The following is an 18098-nucleotide window of genomic DNA, read 5'->3' on the forward strand; positions in this document are numbered from 1 at the left end:
CCAGCATTGCTTCTTAGACTTTCCTTTATTCTTTCATCTAACATGCATTGCCTGGTCCAACGTTCACACACATCCAACAGTTACAATTCTATAAAAATGGTAAAGATACTTCTTTCAAGATTTCTTTTTTATGTGCTTCTCACTTTGAACTATTGCACTTAAGAAAGGAACTGTGTTAAGAACAAAGATGGTGCTAAGAATAGGATCGTGTTCACAAAGCAAATTGACCTTCGTTAAATGGCTTTTCAGATTGTTTGTAAGTAGAGATTTTTTTGAATTAGAGGGCACTTTTCTACTGTCTGTCATATCAAAGTAATTTTCTTTTTTGTAAATGTTTGTAAAGAAGACATGTGTACACGTTCCCCAAATTTGGATCCTTACCATGTGGATTTGAAATTATTAAGACAATGAGAAACCCCTTACAAAAGGGACTTCAAAATACAAACCATAAAACAAGTTAATGGTTGCTCAACAGTACATCATTCAACATTGGTACACACATTTTGAAGTTTTCCTTCCCTATTTATACAACCCATAAGCATTTCAAATCTTCATTCAAAATTAAAAAAAGATATATGAACCACATTACTTAGTTGTAATGTACGTACAACGGCTTCTAGCTTCATTCCATGATCTTCACCAGACAAAAGAACCAAAACGTCAAATTAGAGGAGTCTTCCAGTTTCAGCAGGGGAACAGAACAAAACCTCAAACTTCAAAACTCAAACTGCTCTTTATTTCATTGCTGAGTCAAGAGATATCTTCTCTTGCTTACTGCCAACTGAAACCAACAAGCACTTCTTCAGTTTTCAATCACAACAGTAACAAAATGAGGAAAGTGAAAAAGAAGATTCGAACTCACGGGTAAAAGCAGAAAGCTCTGAACTCTTTAACACTCTCAGCCTCTTCACTGTTGATACAAACATGCTGCCAAGGATGATATGTAAACATTAATCATTAAAAAAACATCAAAGGGAAAAGCAAATTGCGCCATTTAATTTATAGTTTATTTGTATTTCCGAGAGGAGACAGTCGTACAGGTGTTGTCATGTGAAAGAACAGACATGCCATGGCATGTACTACTTCGGATTTATTCACAGCAATTGCCTAAAAGGATGTTTGATATAAATATATAGTAATTGTTAAGCACTGGGAATCTAAATAAATAAATGAGATCATAATGTTAATCCTCCATTGGCACTCACACACCAAGTGGAGATTATATAATATTATAATACTAAATGAAATAATAGTGCAGAAGATTGATAATGATAATAAGATGCTTACTGCCATGGCACATCCCCAACAAGCATCCTGTCTCCTTCATTATCCTCATAAACAAGAGTATACTCTCCACTTCCATCCAATAAACCCGTGATTGCTTTCTCTTCATCCTGCTTGTTGTGAACTCCACCAGCAGAGGAATCTCTTTGAGCTAAACAGCAGTAGGAAAAGACAAAATGAGATAACTTCACAAAACTTCCATCTTCACCGTCAGGAATTGTAGAAATGCGTGGAAAAACAAAACTTCAATGTGAGATTGTCTAGAGAAATAATCACAAATTATATTAAAAAAATTGTTTGGTGAAACACATTGACCGTAAGCATTAAATGTTGAATTAATGTAGCCAACCCCCCAAGTACATAGCTAGTCTTAAATTTTATAAAAACTTGCTTGTGTTTTTATCAGTTGTTGTTGAGTAGCAATCAATTAAAAGTAGTAAACAAGAGAATAAACAAGTGTGATTAAGTTGACCGCATGTGCACAAGCATTGAATTATTGTCACAAAAATTACCAGCAAGAAGACCTCTGAAAAGCTCGTCCACAGCAGAAGAGAGATTTTCATAGCTGTCATAAGCATTGAGGTCCACTTTTCTCCCTATTGGAACTCCATCCATGTTGATCTTAACAAACAAACCTTTACCGGCATAGTTATCAACAGGTTTTTTACCAGCGACCTTGTTGTGCTGCTCAGGCTGTGATTCAGTTGATGGCTTAGAAGCGCTGCTGCTAGCAAGGTTCTTCCTGAAGGAACGAATTGGGGGCCACCCCACCACCGGAGCGGGAGCAGTTCTGTTTGTGGAGGGTCCACAAGGAAAATGTCAAATTAGGCATGAAAGTGAACAGTGAAACTGGTGAGAACAAAGCTAAAAAGTTAAAAAACAAAAGGATGAGGTGGGGCTAAAGAGCTCACCCTATTTACCACACTAGCACAACCCTGCCATCACTCATCAAATTCACATATTTGGAATTACACAATGTCTGTACCTTTTTCTAATAAATTTAAATCTACAATCCAAAATAGGCTTCCCCCACGAGGGACGAAACAAATTAAAGAGAGGGAAATAGAGACAGGGTCAGATATTCACATGCCAATGTCAAACCTCAGGAAAGATAACCAAGATACATAATAAATGACAAATAGCAAAATAACCGATGTGGACATATCTGGGAGAACATGGCAAAGTTAAGCATAGCAGAACAAAAACGGCCAGTACAGAGTACAGGGAGATCAAAGCTTAAAACTTGTCCCATCCCATTTTTTTATTTGGATGAGGGTAACCATATAAATGGTAATTAATGATGGAAAACTCAATAATTACTTCTATCACATAAACGTGCAACAAGGGGATGTGAAACACCAGATCTATCACATGGTAACAAGTAGAAAGATGGGGAGCAGAGTTTGGTTTGCATGGACCACACCAAAAAATATATGAAACAACGTGACTCTGGGAATGAATATCCTCTGCCGAAAAGTAACAAAACAAGGATACAAGAAATAAAAGGTAGAGTACCTTTTCTGAGAGGTGTTGGGCTGTGACACAGCTGTATTTGCAGGAGAGGGAGAGAACACTTTGCTATCACCACCACCACAACCATTCTGCAACTCTACCACCTTAGAACAGCACTTTTGTGAAGCATCTTTTCCCATCACGGGTGCAGCTGATGGGAACTGAAGAAAAGGTGCAGAGGCTTTGTTGTTACTCTTGTTGTGGTAGTTTGGCCATGGAGAGGCCTTGCTTTGGAACCCATTGTTGGGGCTGAGTATTGCATGAGACATGTTGGAAGAAGGGAAGCACCCAAGAGAGAGAAGTGACTCCTCTCTTTCTGAGTTGGCGTTCTTCATTTTACCACTGAGAGTCCAGTCCTCACCAGGTGGACCTAGCCTCAGTTCGAGCTTTCTCTCCTCTGAGGACTTTCCTTCGTTTCTGTTCATCTGCCACTCTCGCTCGTTTGGGATCAAATCTAACAGCTGAGGAGATACCTCGTTTCTTGACCTTTCATCCATCGCTAGTTTACGCCACACTCAAAAGGAAGATTCCACCTTGCTCAAATACTACTCACCAAATATATGTATTCTGGACTGTTTCATGCAACAACAGATAAATAACTGGTTACAGACAAAAAACACAAAAAGGCTGAAAACAACTGTCTTGTTTTATATAACAGATGAAAAAATGGACACTGAATCATAGAGTTTGAGTTGGAGAGGTGAGATTCTTACAAGTCTAACCACAGCTTAAATCAGCTAAATACCACATGTTGTAGTTGGGAAAAAATGAAAAAGAGCTTCTTGGTAGGCAAACTTGCCTAAGACCTTTGGTGTGGGAGAAACTCTGAGCCGAAAGACAGAAGGACCTACAATGTAACCTTAAAAGGTATTGGCCACTGCAAAACGGTGGATAGGTTAAGGTAGCAGTAGGAGGAACACAAGTATTATCACAGCTCAATGGAAACCCCACCAAGAGAAAGGAAGGGAGAAAAAAAAACAACACTGGAAAAGCAAAGGTGGAGGGAGCTATAATAGCATGGGATTGCAATCTAGCTTTGCTTTAAGTCTTTTATTTGCACGCTTAGTGGGTTCTCCTGCTCTCTATCTATGTTTCTCTCTCTATGTCTTAGGTGTGTGTCTTTCCTCTTTTTAAGGAGAGAGGAAGGTTATTTGAGAGGAGGCAAAAAAAAAAAGAGACAGAGGTGATAAAAACCAGAGAGATTCCCCTTGGCGAACCAACCAACCCAAGAACACAAAACAGGAACGGAATTAGAGCACAATGCACGCAACCTGAAGTCTCATAAAATAACGTTAGGTTGTTTAGCACAGGAAGTAAAGCATGCTGTGCTGCTATTGTGTTATGTTGCGCTGACCTCTCCTAAAGATACTCATTCTCCTTTCACAACACTCCCCCTATACCCTTATACCCTTATAGCTCCTATTCCTATTCCTTTGCCTTCATAGCACATATCCCCAAACACCCCCTACCTTTATTAGTTCTGTGCTGGAAAATGACTTGTAATGTGATTAAAGATTTTCTCCCTAATCAAACTCATTCAATTTGATCACTTTGCACCTTTTTTTACCCTTTTGGATCTGAGTCAAGACGTATTAGTTTACTTAAGCACTTCAAAGTCCAAAGAGAGGGACACTGGCACGCTCAAGTCCATGCTGGCATAAAAGGACAAAGGTTTACCCTTTTGGTGATGATGGTAATTATCTAGCGAATGCTGGTTTTGGAAGATAATTGGTTAATTAATGATTCATTTGGGTTGGATAAGATTTGTGGATGATAAATAAAAATACCACCTTGAGGGCTGAACAGAAATAAAAAGAATTGAAAGGGGTGGGTGCTTTTGAGATGTCAGGAAATTGATGGATGGGATAGCAAAGCTTGCTTTTTTGTTTTTATTTTGGAGGGAGAGGATTTGCATGATCCATGTTTGCAGGGCTTCTGCAATAAAAACATGCAGATCCCATGATCTTGTCTCCTCTGTTCTGTTCTGTTCTGCACTCCCTCTCTTTCACTCTCTCTCCGTTCACATATCCCCATATGATGATCATTTCAGAATTGTGAATGAATGCGATTCCCTGTGCTGCTACTCAACCGTCACTCCTACACATCAACCTCTCCTTACCGTTCGATCTGTGTCTATTATCATAGGGATTTGTTTTGTCTACTCTAAATCTGACAAAAAGTTTAGTTTGTGTTCTTTTTTCTTTTCATTTTTCATGATAAATAATGCTTGGAAATAAAAAAGAGAACAAAACTCTGTCTCAACTCTGAACTTAACAGCTCAAAGGAGAACTACTTTTGTTGCTTTTTCTTTTTGTTTAATGATAAAGAAATTATTTAGGATACAATTGTCTTTAACTTTGCCAAGATTATTTTTCAAACATTATTTCAAAACTGTATTTGAATATGAAAAGGTAAATAATTGGTTGACAGACTTATGCTTATTTGACATTTCTTTAGGTGAAAAATGATGTGTTAAATATTTTCAATTTTTATTATTGTCAAATAATGTGTCAAAACTGTATTTCAACATGATTTGTGACATTTTAAATAAATAACAAACTGATAATAATACTTATAATATTTTCAATTCTTATTGTTGTCACATATACAAACAAAATATTAAGACATAAATTTACACTATTTTCATGTCTAACAACTAAGATGTGTATTACATCTAACAATTAAGATGTGTATTACGTTATAAACCAATATTATGATTTTTATTTAAAAATAGATTTAATTAGTTTTGAAGTAATTTGAATACTTTTAATTTGATTTTATTGAAAATATATTAGGTTTTTTTACTTAAATTTGTATCATTTTTTTATAAATATACTATACGTTGTTTTTCCATTTTATTTGTCTCTCATGTTAACAAATCTCACGGGATCGTTTAATTAATAAAAAAATCATATTGAACAGGCGAATTTTATTGAAAACATATTTATTGTGTTTTTAGATGGTTCATAAATATGTTTTTAATTAATCACATTATCATTTTCCATTAACTCAAAACAAACCTCAAACTTCATATACCTTATAACATGACAAATAAATAAGATGACATTATAATAGCCATATCACTCAATTAGAAAATATAAAAAATTTAATATTAAAAAATAACTTAAAATGAAAACAAAATAAAGTTTAAAAAAATGAATTTTATTATATTAACGAAGAATTTTATCTGGAAATGTAACTTTCGAAATGTCAAAAAGGACGTCTTATTGTCTACAAGTAAACAAAAACCTCATTTCCTCAGGTACCATACATGTTTTTTTTTTCACATTAGCAAAAAGTACACAAAACATTGTATGTAAATTTAAGTGATAAATTTCTCAGTTGTGTTTCTGATAGGTTCTATATATTTAAAACTCATCATAGCTAATATTAAACATTTTAATTTCTTCTAAATTCATTTATTCACTACAACTTTAATTTCTGCACCTATAATTCATTAAAACAAATAAACCTAAAAATAACCAAACTTAGTGCCCTGAAAAATATGATTACCCATTAATTTAATATGTACTCAACTATCTGCATGACTGGCAAGAGAAGTCTAGGGGAAATGTAATTTTCAAATATAACCTACTTTAACTAGAAAATTTAATTAGTTTAATTTTCATGAAATACACACGCACGCACACGCACACAAATTAATATATATATAAAACTAAAAAAAGGTTTAACTAAAAAAAGGTTATATCAAACGACTGGGTTACAACGAAGTATGATCTAATCCCTTCCGTAGAGGATTACATGAAGTTGCTTTATGCTTAAGAATGATTTAAAGGTTCACAAATTACATGATGGTTGATGATATTGATTCTGAAAAGACGTATTTTTGCAAAGCGCCAATGCATGGTGCCCTTTTAGATAGATAAAATATTCACATGTCTCCTGAGACAGTTTCCGATGAAGTTCTATTTATGGGGTTGTAATATAATATTTACAAGTTGAGAGTATACGTGTTTGTTTCATCTGTTTGCATATTTGATTCATTTTCCTGAACCACTCTCATAATAAGATGAAGACATTTATTTTATTGAGAAAAGGGTTTGCAGCATATGCAGAGTGCAGAAGTTGTGTGTAGAGTTGTTGTTGGTGTTGGATATATATACATATATGAATGTGAAGGCTGCTTCCTTTTCCGTTTCAGGTTGAGACATTTGTCAAGGTTTCGATGCATGAGACATAGGCGTTCACGTGTGCTACCTTCTACAACTACTGTACCACAACAACTCTGTCTCAAGCTGTTAATGAATCAGCCATGCCCGTTTACGTCAGAATCTTATTCTGATGCCAAAACCAATGTTACAAAACAACTTCCTCTCATCACCATAAAAACCAATTCAAATGCACCCTTTTTTATTCTTTACACTCCTAAAAAAACTGCTCATTCATTACCTATATATACACAACAATCAGTTCTGCTTATTTTCGATAAATAGTATCACAAATTGACTAAGAACAAACTGTGTAACTTTACGTACTAAAATTGCTGAGCTTCAAACTACATTTCCGCTTATATCTGCAATTTTCCAACTTGTCAACATTTATGGGACGCACTTGAGTAAAAATTATTTCTAAATAAAGTTAATGGCATTTTCAAAAAAAAAAATTTAATGCAAGAAAAGACCTTTAAAATTGTTGTTTTTCAGCTTTGAGCTTGATGTGCCTGATAATGTTTTCAGTAAGAGAAGATTAAACAATAATTATAGTTCGAAAAATACAAATTGATTCAATTATTTGAAAAGGATGCTCAATTATTTGCCTTCTTTCTGCTGTGGTGGTTGTATAACAGCCACAGTTTAAGTTAAAATAAGTATAATTTGGCCTAATTTTCTTCCACCCTGTCTTCAGCCAACCCTACATTGTTTAATTCTATCTGCATGTTATCATTTGTTAATCTTTACAGCAGATTAGATTTTGTTCAAGACAAAAATATTTAGCAATGTTTTTATTCTTTTTATTAATAGAGTATGAGTCTAACTACATAGACCCTTATAAAATGTTCTAGTCTACTTACAGATTTGTTCTGTATCTCAATTCACAATATGAGATTTTAAAAAGAAAGTAAGAAAAAAAAAATATCTTATTAAAAGTGACCGTGCATAAGAAATTGTACTTACCTTCATAATATTATGTTATATAATATTCATGTTGACATTCCCATCTCAATAAAATGACATTGATATCTTCAGTAGCTTTTAAATAATTTTTTATCTGTAATAAAATGTCATTATTCTTTCTTAATTTTGTAACAAAGTAAAATGTATATTTTTTATTTTAAAATGATTCATTAGTTAAAACTTAAACAATATTTTATGGAAATTTAAAATTAAAGTTTTAAAATACATGGTAAATGTGACTGTCATTTAGTATAATTTAGAGGTAAATGTGAATTCAACACACATACACATAATTTCAGATGTAATGAAAAAGTTAGTGAGTATTGTGTTTGTGTAGAGGTAAAATAATCACACCTTTTAAAACGGATAAGGTTTTCATTTACTCAATTTAAAGTAAGAAAATCCTACCTGCACAATTGAATATATTGGTTCGTGTTTTTTAACTCAGGCTGGTATAATTCTTAATATAATTATTGGATTATAATTTGTTTGAAGATGACATTAAGTCCTTAAATTTTATAACCTTCCACAGGTATATGTCTCTTTACATATATATAAATGACAAAATTACGCCTAAAAAGTTTAGATAAAATAAAGTATTTCTTAATAATTTTTTCCGTTTATGATAATAAGATACCTAAGTGATCCAAAATGAATTAATCTTTCTTTAATGAATGGGTTAATTATTTGTTTAGTCTTATTTTGGTGGAAAAGTTGTTGGAAGTCCCACATCGATTAGAGATAAGGCCAATTTATAATATATATAAGTGAGGTGCAAACCTCACCTTACAAGCCGGTTTTGTGGGGTTGAGTTAGGCTTAAAAACCCACTTTCTAATATGGTATCAGAGCCCGGTTTTGTGGGGTTGAGTTAGGCTTAAAAACCCACTTTCTAATAAAAGTTTTAAGTTCGTCTTATAAATTTTTTATTTCAATTTAAACTTTTGAAGAAGTATGTCAATTAGGTTTTCTTTTAATTACTCATTTATGTGTCAAGTTTTTTATTTTATTTTTCTGGAAAAAAAATTGTTAACTACTAAGTATTTGATAGAAGTGTTAACTATCATTGTTTTTATTTCAATTTAGTTTATATATAAATTTTATTTGATTCAATTTAATCTTAGTAGTTTTAAAATAAGATAATATTGTTTCTTTTTAAATTAAAACTAAATTTATTATTTAAATATTATATTTATATTTTCCATTAAAAATGATTTTTTAACATATTATATTATTATATATTATTAATCATGTTTTTTAATGAATTTTAATATAAATATTAATGTAACATTTATATAAATTTATTATTTATAAAATTGTTATACTCATAATTTTATTAAAAGTATGTTTTTAATACATTACATTATTATATATTATTAATTTATTATTAATCATATTTTTGTAATAAATTTTAATATAAATATGAATATACCATTTATATAAATAAAAATTTGATCCCAATTAAAATCAAATTTATTATTTGTATAAATATTATTAAATAATTTATTTTTATAAAAGAATGATTAAAGTATTAGTTTTAATACTTACTATTTTATAAAAACATTTATACTTAACTAGTTTTAATATTATAAAAAACACGAGTTAACAAAATATGAATTAATAATATACAATAATAATATGCTAAATTATTATTATAATATTTATATTATTAATAAATTTAATCAAAATATTAAATATTACTTTATTTTGAAAAACAAATGGACTAAATTAAATTAAAGAGTTAAGAACTAAATTCAAATAAAAATGTACTAACATTGATATTTGGAATTGTCATCTTATGTTAGGTGATATTAACAGTATCATGTGATTGTATTATGTTACGTGAATAGTATCATATGATTGTATTATGTGTCACATTAAACCTTTTAAATGGGTAATAAAAAAATTCTATTTTTTTTAAATAAAATAAAATAAAAACAAAGAAACTAAACATGATACATGACATCCGCTAACATGGTTAATAATTTAAAAATAATTAATTAAAACACTTTTTCAAATAAACGAAACACAATTAAAAAAAAGTTTAAGAAACTATGAACTTAAAACGTTTTAACTCGAAACTCGAAATTAAAGGAATAATTAAGCCTTAATAAATTGATTTGATATGGTATTGCGAAAATTGGGAATAAATGAACAAATTAGATTGATCATTTACTTTTAAAACCAAACCACCTATGAACACGAGAAACCCTAGTATGGCTTATGCTAAATATCACGTCGTAATCAATTATCTCCACCCCTATTTTTTTCACAAAGAACATATTTTATCATTGATAAATAATATGTGAATAAAATATATTCTAAATGTTATAAGATTAATAATCTCATGTCCTTTTGGGTACAGGTGGAATCTGAATCTTCAGGTGCATGCATCTCAATCTGGTGTTGCGCGAACCACAGGATCAAGTGTTACGGTCCCTGCAACACGAGAAGCAGAAGGAACGAAGAACCGTAGATTAAAGAGAAACGGATGGTGATGATGAGATGTCGCTTCAAATTGTCCCATCAAAATCGTACAGGAAATGTTGCTTTTGCCTTGTCCGTTGGATGACAGAGAATTAATTTGAAGACTCAGTGGATGCAGTCTTATCATAGTTTGAGCCTGTGATCTTAGTGAATAACAGATCATTTTAGCCCATTTTTTCTTTAATATTTTAATTCACACGTCCCATATATACTTATTACGATTAAAACACATAATTACATATTTAAATTACGATAAAAAAAAGTTATACTGCCGTAACATTTATAAGATGAGTTGATTTCTCTTGCTTTTTTTTTTTGGACAATCGTTTTCTGTCCTTGAAAGTCCTTTACTTTGAAGAACCGGATTCATGGAAACATGTGTTAAGAATGCATTCCCGAATTGATTAAGAATAAATCGACGAGAGTGGTCCACACCACACCCAAATGTGCTCATGGGACAACAACAACATCTTAGCCTTTGAAGATAACAAAAAAGGTAAAATAAGTGTAAAGAGGAGATTGCTTCATTTGTATGTGTCACATGGTACATGTTGTAAATTCCTCCTCCCAGACCCTGCTATCGACTCCAATGCCAACCATTAATCGTGTCCATTAGACAAGGTATCTATTCTACTTCAACAAGGACAAAAGTTTAGCAGCCACCTTATAAAAGTTAAATCATTGGTCCGAATAACAACTTCAGTTCTCATCAGTAAATACAATCATGTAAGATGAACTTCAATTACTTATATTTACTTACACTGTTTGTATTTGGAAAAACAATGGCATCTTTATATGAAAAAGGAAGGAAGAGGGAATCTGAAAAGAAGTGTTTGATTGAAGAAAAAGGGTAGAAAAAGTTAGCAGTGAGTGAGCTAGGTCATATATTTGGACCTCTCATGTCTTGTAGTTGTCCACACAACGCGGCTTTCAATCTCGCTTTCATTACCTTTGCCACTTTCAAATAGCTGCTTCCTTGGTTTGGTGAGTATGGCCATCATCACCACCACCACCACCACCAAATTATCTATTTTACCATCACATTATTCACAGACATTTTTCTATTTTCTGAAAATAGAAAAACCCGAAAACAAAAGATGAATCTAACTGGTCACATAAGATGTTTGGTTTTGCATGCGTGAGAGGCTGCTGTTGGTGGAGCATTCGATGAATATGGACTGTGAGCGATGAGGAGAATGTGTTATATTTTGTTCCACGTTTTCGATGACTACTACTGCAAAGCATATAAGTTTGATACATATCCTTAAGGTTGAGTTTGTGGCGTGGAGACCCCACCCTATACCCATTTCTTTTATCTAGTATTATATTACCATCATTGATAAGATCACTTATGATCCCCACTATTGCTAGTTTTTCATACCTTCGACTCATTCCCACAACCCCTTACCCTTTTTTTTGGGCTTTTCGTTTTCTCTTTCTTTCTCTTATTCTTCCTTTCATTGATTGCACCCATCACTCTGTCTTTTTGATACTTCTTAGTGTAGTCACCTTTTTTCTTTGCTTTTATGTGAATAATTGCCTCATGCGCCGCTATAGTACCAGGAATGTGTGTGTGTGCATCATAACTCATGGGATCCACCTTTAGACTACGCTTCGTGTCTTTCTTCCTTGCAAGAAAAACACCCTTCACCTTGGGACCTCTCATCCTTCCATGCTAATTAATTTCTTTGCTTAAAACCCCACCGACTCTATCTTATCATAAACTTCCAACTTCGGATATCAATATATGTCATCAGCATGCTAAATTCTTACTAATTTAAGGTAACTTGGATTCCAGATTACATTGCCTAAAAACAAAAGAACAAATTTAATATAACCAAGAAAATGTTGGGAATCCAAGTGTGAATTCAAATCCTAAATTGGATAAAAATGAGAAAGTAGAACATTAGGTGAAGGACCATTAACCCATTATTTTAAGATTTTGGGTACAGGGTGATATCAATCTGTTATGTAGTTGAACTCAAGTTTCATTAGTGTTGTGTCTTTTCGACGAACAAATTTAATATAATATAAAGAAGAAAATGTTAGGAATCCAAGTGTGAATTCAAGTCTTAAATTGGATAGAAATAAAAAGTAGAGCATTGTATAAAAGTGAAATGTCTTATTAATTTATTGCATTAACATTTTGGATACAAAATGATATCAATCTTTTATGTGGTTTAGTTTAAGTTTCATTAGTATTGTATCTTTCAGACGAACATTCTCTCAATAGACTAACAAAAACTGTATAAATTTATTGTTTTATGATTTTTAAAAGTGAGATCGTTGTTTTCATATAGGCTCAACTCATATTTTATTGGTGTTGTCGTATCTTTCATGGTGATGTCCAATAATAATTTGACATCGAATGACACAATAAGTCAAACAAACAATAAATTTTGTTAGAATAGACTCTAATTCATAAATTGTATACATTTTAAGAAGTGAACTTTAAATCTAACTTATTCTTACAAAATGAATTTATAAAGTGAAATTAAAACATATAATAAATATAACAAATAACAAATATCATTAAGATAAATTTTAATTCATGATTTTAACTCAGTATTAAAACGTGAACTTTAAATCTAACTCAATTTTACAAATAATAAATTTTACTAAAATAAATTCTAATTCATGATTTTGACACTGTATTAAGATTTAAACTTTAAATCTAACTCAATTTTACAAAACTAATTTCTACAAAGAAATTTACACTGATTTATATGTAATTTAAATTTGTCTTACTTTTAGTCAATATAAAATTTGTAACCTAATGTCTTGTATAGTTAGAGATAAACAAGAGATGATAAAATTATTGTATTGAATGGATGTAATTTGTATTGATGCTTGATATCGCTCATAATAGTCAGTGATGAGAGGAAGAAGTGCGAAAGAAGATGGTGGGGAAAGGTAAAAGCTATTAAATGAAAATAACGTATGAGTGAGTTAATGTAGATGTACGAGGGTTTTGTGAGTCAATGTTCGTGGCTTGAAAATTGCTTTCCGTCCCAAAAAGATCATCTTCCACAATGGAAGACCAAAAATAGGTCTTCACCCAAATCAATTACTTTTTACCACGTATGATTGCTTTTAAAGTGGCCTAGCCTGCTTTAAATTTGATGATACTAATTATGTCTAGCTAAACGTGATTTGATTCTAAATCAAGTCAATTAAGTCAATCTTAGATCAGGAAAACAAAGATTTTCTCTCTTGAATGTACATACATCCTTAACTTTTATCAATAATAGAATTGGTCATGTCATGATTGTGATTGTGTCACCCTAATTAATGTTCTAATCGTAATTATACATGTAATAAAATGGACTCAAGATCCAGGAGAGTATCAGAATTATTTCTAGTTGTAGTTCATAGGTTGTTAGTCCATTATTTCTAATATTATCTAGACAAACAAACACGATATTCATGGACGACACTCTATGTTTCTTCCCTTTACAATAATAAGGACTCAAACCAAACCAAATCACATGTACCAAATGAGCTTTTAAAATTTAAAAATAAATTTATGCACAAATTAATTTTTAATCATTTTTTAAAGAAATTACTTTTAAATTTATTTATAAACTAATTTTCAATTGGCATCACCTAAAAGTATCTTAGTTAACATGAATTGAAGAAAAAAAGATATATGCTTCGTACTAGCCCAAAAAACACAAAAGTTCAAACTAACTTTGGATGCAAAATAACACTTACTTAAACTAAATGATAAAATAAAGTTGACAATGTATCTTAAAAATAAGATCAACTTAAAAAAAACAATATATTTAACAAAAAAGTAATAATATTAAGCTTATAATAATTAAATATTAGCCAAATTAACAGTATCTTAATTCCAAAAATCAATTGAAAATATAATATAAAAGAAAGAGATATAAATTTGAGAAAATTTTACAATTTTGATTTCTTCTAAAATTATTCGTCTAAACAACGCATTTCCTCATAAAATATTTTAAATTATTCATGATAATGAATTATTCTTGCAAGATTATTTATCTAAATATGTCATTATTTGCATACAAGAGTAAAAGAAATAAAAGGAAAAGAAAAAGATAAGATTTGAAAATATATATTAAAAATTTTAATTGGAAGCACACCATATTTTATATACTTTATTTTTATATAAATTATATAAGAAATAGAAAAACGGAATTATTTTTTTCTTTCCTGTTTGACTATTTATCATTCAAAAAAATTAAAAAGAAAAAGAAAAAACAATGTAATGTCCTTTTAGTTTAAAGTAAAAATAAAAATAAAATCTCTAACTTGTTTATATGTTTATTATTTTGTTAGATTAAAAAATTAGAACCGTAACAATTTTTTGAATGTTTTTCTATCATTGCGTAATATTTGAATTATATAAAGACGTTTTCAAAGTTTTGTAAAATAATACACGACATAATATTTTTAACAAATAAATTTTTAAAAATAACAAAATATATATATCGTTACCGTATGAGCTATACAATTGTTTTTTAAAACAATATATTATGATAATAAAAAAATAAAATTAATTATTACTATTAACATTAAATATATAAAAAATATATTTATCATAATGAATTATAGAATAGATAGATAATGTAATTTTAGTATAGATAGTTTTTTTTTTATTAGAGATAGATTAATTAAATTAAAAATAAAATTATAAAATCTAAAGATAAAAAAAATATTTTACATTAATATGAGTAAAATTAATAATAAAATATATACAATAAAAATAATTAACAAACAATTATAAAAAGTAGTTCTTTATTAATAGTCATAAATTCAGATATAGGATAAATTATCATGTTATATATAATATAATTATTGTAAAAAAAATTCTTTATTAATAATTATAAGTCTTTATATTAATTCTTTTAAGTTCGTCTCACATAACCTACCGTTCCCACATAAAATAAGATGGTCTACATAATTTGCCTCGATTTATAACTTATGTATCCACTAAATGAGTATTTTATATGTTTACTATTAATTAAATTTGCTTTTGTGATGATATTTGATCAGTTCTTAGTTTTATTTCATAATATTAGTTACTTGAAATTTTATTTACATTATTGTTTTAATTGTATATATGTTATGAATTTTTTAATAGGTTTTGCACTTAACAATATTGAAATTATTATTTATTTTAAAAAATATGCTTGTAAAATTTACTATTTTCACTAGTTTAATTAAATAAAAAATAAGATTATTAAAATCTTCCAATATTTTACATACTATAGTTAAAAGAGAAAAAATATATATATTTTTCTTATGTGAAGTGAACCAATCCAATTTATTTTTTTCAAACGAAATACAATTGTCATTCCTTAAATTTTATTTAAGATTACCATTGGATTATTTTAATGATGTCGACTATTCAATTTGATTTTGTTCATTGGTTCTTATTGTAACCCCAAATTTGAACCAAAAGATCTGTAATTGATATGGTTTCTGATTTTTTTTTTTCAACTTGATGGTATGATTAAAAGGTTTTTTTAACTTTTACAATAGTACAATTTTTATTTCAATACCCAAACACATTTTATTTAACTGATAAAAAATATTACATTTTTGTTTTCACTTTTGGGACGATCTATCTAAGATTTACAAGTTTCTTGATATGGTTATTCATGACGCAACTACAATTCTTATATATTTTAGGTTCAATAATTATTATTGAGATAATAATAACTATAGTAAATAAAAACTAATTGACATAAATAATCAGTCACTAAAAAACAAAATACTTATGCTTGTAAGTCAAAGGTTTATACAGTAAAATAGATAAAATTTTAAAATATAATAAACTTTTCCTTTAATTTATATAAATTTTCTATTATCTATTGAAGAGTCTAAATTTATCTTATTTCTACAAAATAAATTTATAAGTGAAGGATATCCTTCGTTTATATATCTTCAAACCTCTTATAAATATTATTTTTTTCTACACTCTTCAAACCAATTTTATATCTCTTAAATATTAATAGGAGAAATTGAATCTAAAATTTCTTCTACCTTCCTTTCCAACTATTACTATTAGATCAACCTTATAGCTTCTCGGATCATAAATCATAAATCATAAATGAAGAAGTATAATACTAAAATAACATATTTTAAAATTATTATGCTTTCTTTAAAATCTTGATATGCTTTCCTTTGCAATCTGATGCCCTTTCTTTAAAACATTGATAAATTTCAAAATTATTATGCTTTTTATATAGATACATTGTATAGGTCATCAGGGTCTTGTACCTGTTAGTTTTCATGACTGATAAGGAAAATGAGACGACCCAAAGGGGACCATTAGATCATAGGTAATATATATACATTATTTATTGGATATTTGGGTGCATATATTTCTGCCCTAAAGCAGTTGAAAGTGTTTTGGTGTTTTGTATATTGTGATATGAAGGCATCGATCCTTTTGGAGGAAGGGTACTTATGCTCGGAATGATTGCAATGAAACATTATGCGCCACTTTGATTTATGGAGCATAAAAGGCTAAAGTTATATTCTCCTCTGAGGGCAAATCGTATATATAGGGAAGCAAAGCTTAAAAGAATGAAGAAGGAGCATGACAATTCTACTACTGTCTAGAATCCTAGTTGGTCAGCAATGCAAAAAGATGGTTCAAACTTACAACTCTTCGAGTTTATCTGATTCTACATAACTTGCACATGCGTGTCACAGTGTCACTGTATCTTTCAAATTTGCTTTTCAAGAGAGGAAAAAGCACAAGAAATAAAACAGAAATAAAACAGGATTATCTTGTGTAATTTCTTATAATACAACCAAAAGTTTGATATAACTTAATACCGATTTTGGTTCTTATATTTGTTAGTTGTGTTCAAAATGTTATTTTTGTTTAGAGTTGTATCATGTTCTATAAAAATGGTTCAAGTTAATCCTTTTTGTTGACAATATTAAAAATGTCATCGGTGTAAGGTTTACTTTAGTTAATAGTGAATGATTTATGTATAGTTTATTCATTACCCTTAGGTCAATTGATGTGTAAATGTTAAAATTAAGATTAAAACAAATTACAATTAGGTTGGAAGCAATCTATCATCAAAACTTTATTTCAGAAACAGAACCCAAAGAACCCCAAAACGCAAGATCACAAATTCCAAAAATCCAAAATGTGCAATATCAAAATACAATTGTAGATAATCCCAAAAAGTGAAATAAAAAAACAAACTCCAATTCGAAAACCCTAACCCCCAAATCACATTAACAATCTGCAGAGGACAAACAAAACATAAGAAATTCCTAAATCATAATCCTTAATCACAAACGAAAATCCTAAAATCCCTAAAGTAAAAGATCACAAAAAACTCCAATCATTGTGCCACCAACCTGCATAGAAAACAAAACAAAAACTCGATCCAAGAAAGGAAACCCAACGTCTGCGATATCAAAATCTCAAAAATAAAACCCTAATTCGAAGCTCTAATATGAATAGAACTAGAACAAGAAGAAAGAAAGAAGAAAGGTTCCTGCAATGCCAGTCCAAAAATAGAGGAAAGAAATGAGGAGGATGTCTCCTTGCATGACAATAAACCCATTATACTGGATTTGTTTGAGAAAAAAGAAGTCCTGAAAATGAAAATCAAGAATTTCTAAAACTCTGATTAAAGTAAAAAGTAAAATACTCTTTGAAATTTGAACTAACAAA

The 18098-nt window shown here is 29.8% G+C and overlaps 1 protein-coding gene across 1 annotated transcript; it reads right to left on the reverse strand.

The window, feature by feature from the left end:
• Positions 1 to 359: 359 nt before the first annotated feature.
• LOC124830955 (auxin-responsive protein IAA26-like) lies at positions 360 to 4238 on the reverse strand. The gene is made up of 6 exons (XM_047304824.2): positions 3510 to 4238; positions 2800 to 3368; positions 1797 to 2074; positions 1288 to 1435; positions 863 to 927; positions 360 to 781 (listed from the first exon to the last, which is right to left on the reverse strand). The coding sequence occupies exons 2-6, from the start codon at positions 3291 to 3293 to the stop codon at positions 735 to 737; spliced, it is 1032 nt and encodes a 343-aa protein (XP_047160780.1). The 5' UTR covers positions 3294 to 3368; positions 3510 to 4238; the 3' UTR covers positions 360 to 734.
• Between the last annotated feature and the right edge of the window lie 13860 nt (positions 4239 to 18098).

The sequence above is a fragment of the Vigna umbellata genome, chromosome 6, assembly GCF_029865625.1.
Source record: "Vigna umbellata cultivar VRB3 chromosome 6, Vumbellata_1.0, whole genome shotgun sequence".
Taxonomy (NCBI): Eukaryota; Viridiplantae; Streptophyta; class Magnoliopsida; order Fabales; family Fabaceae; genus Vigna; species Vigna umbellata.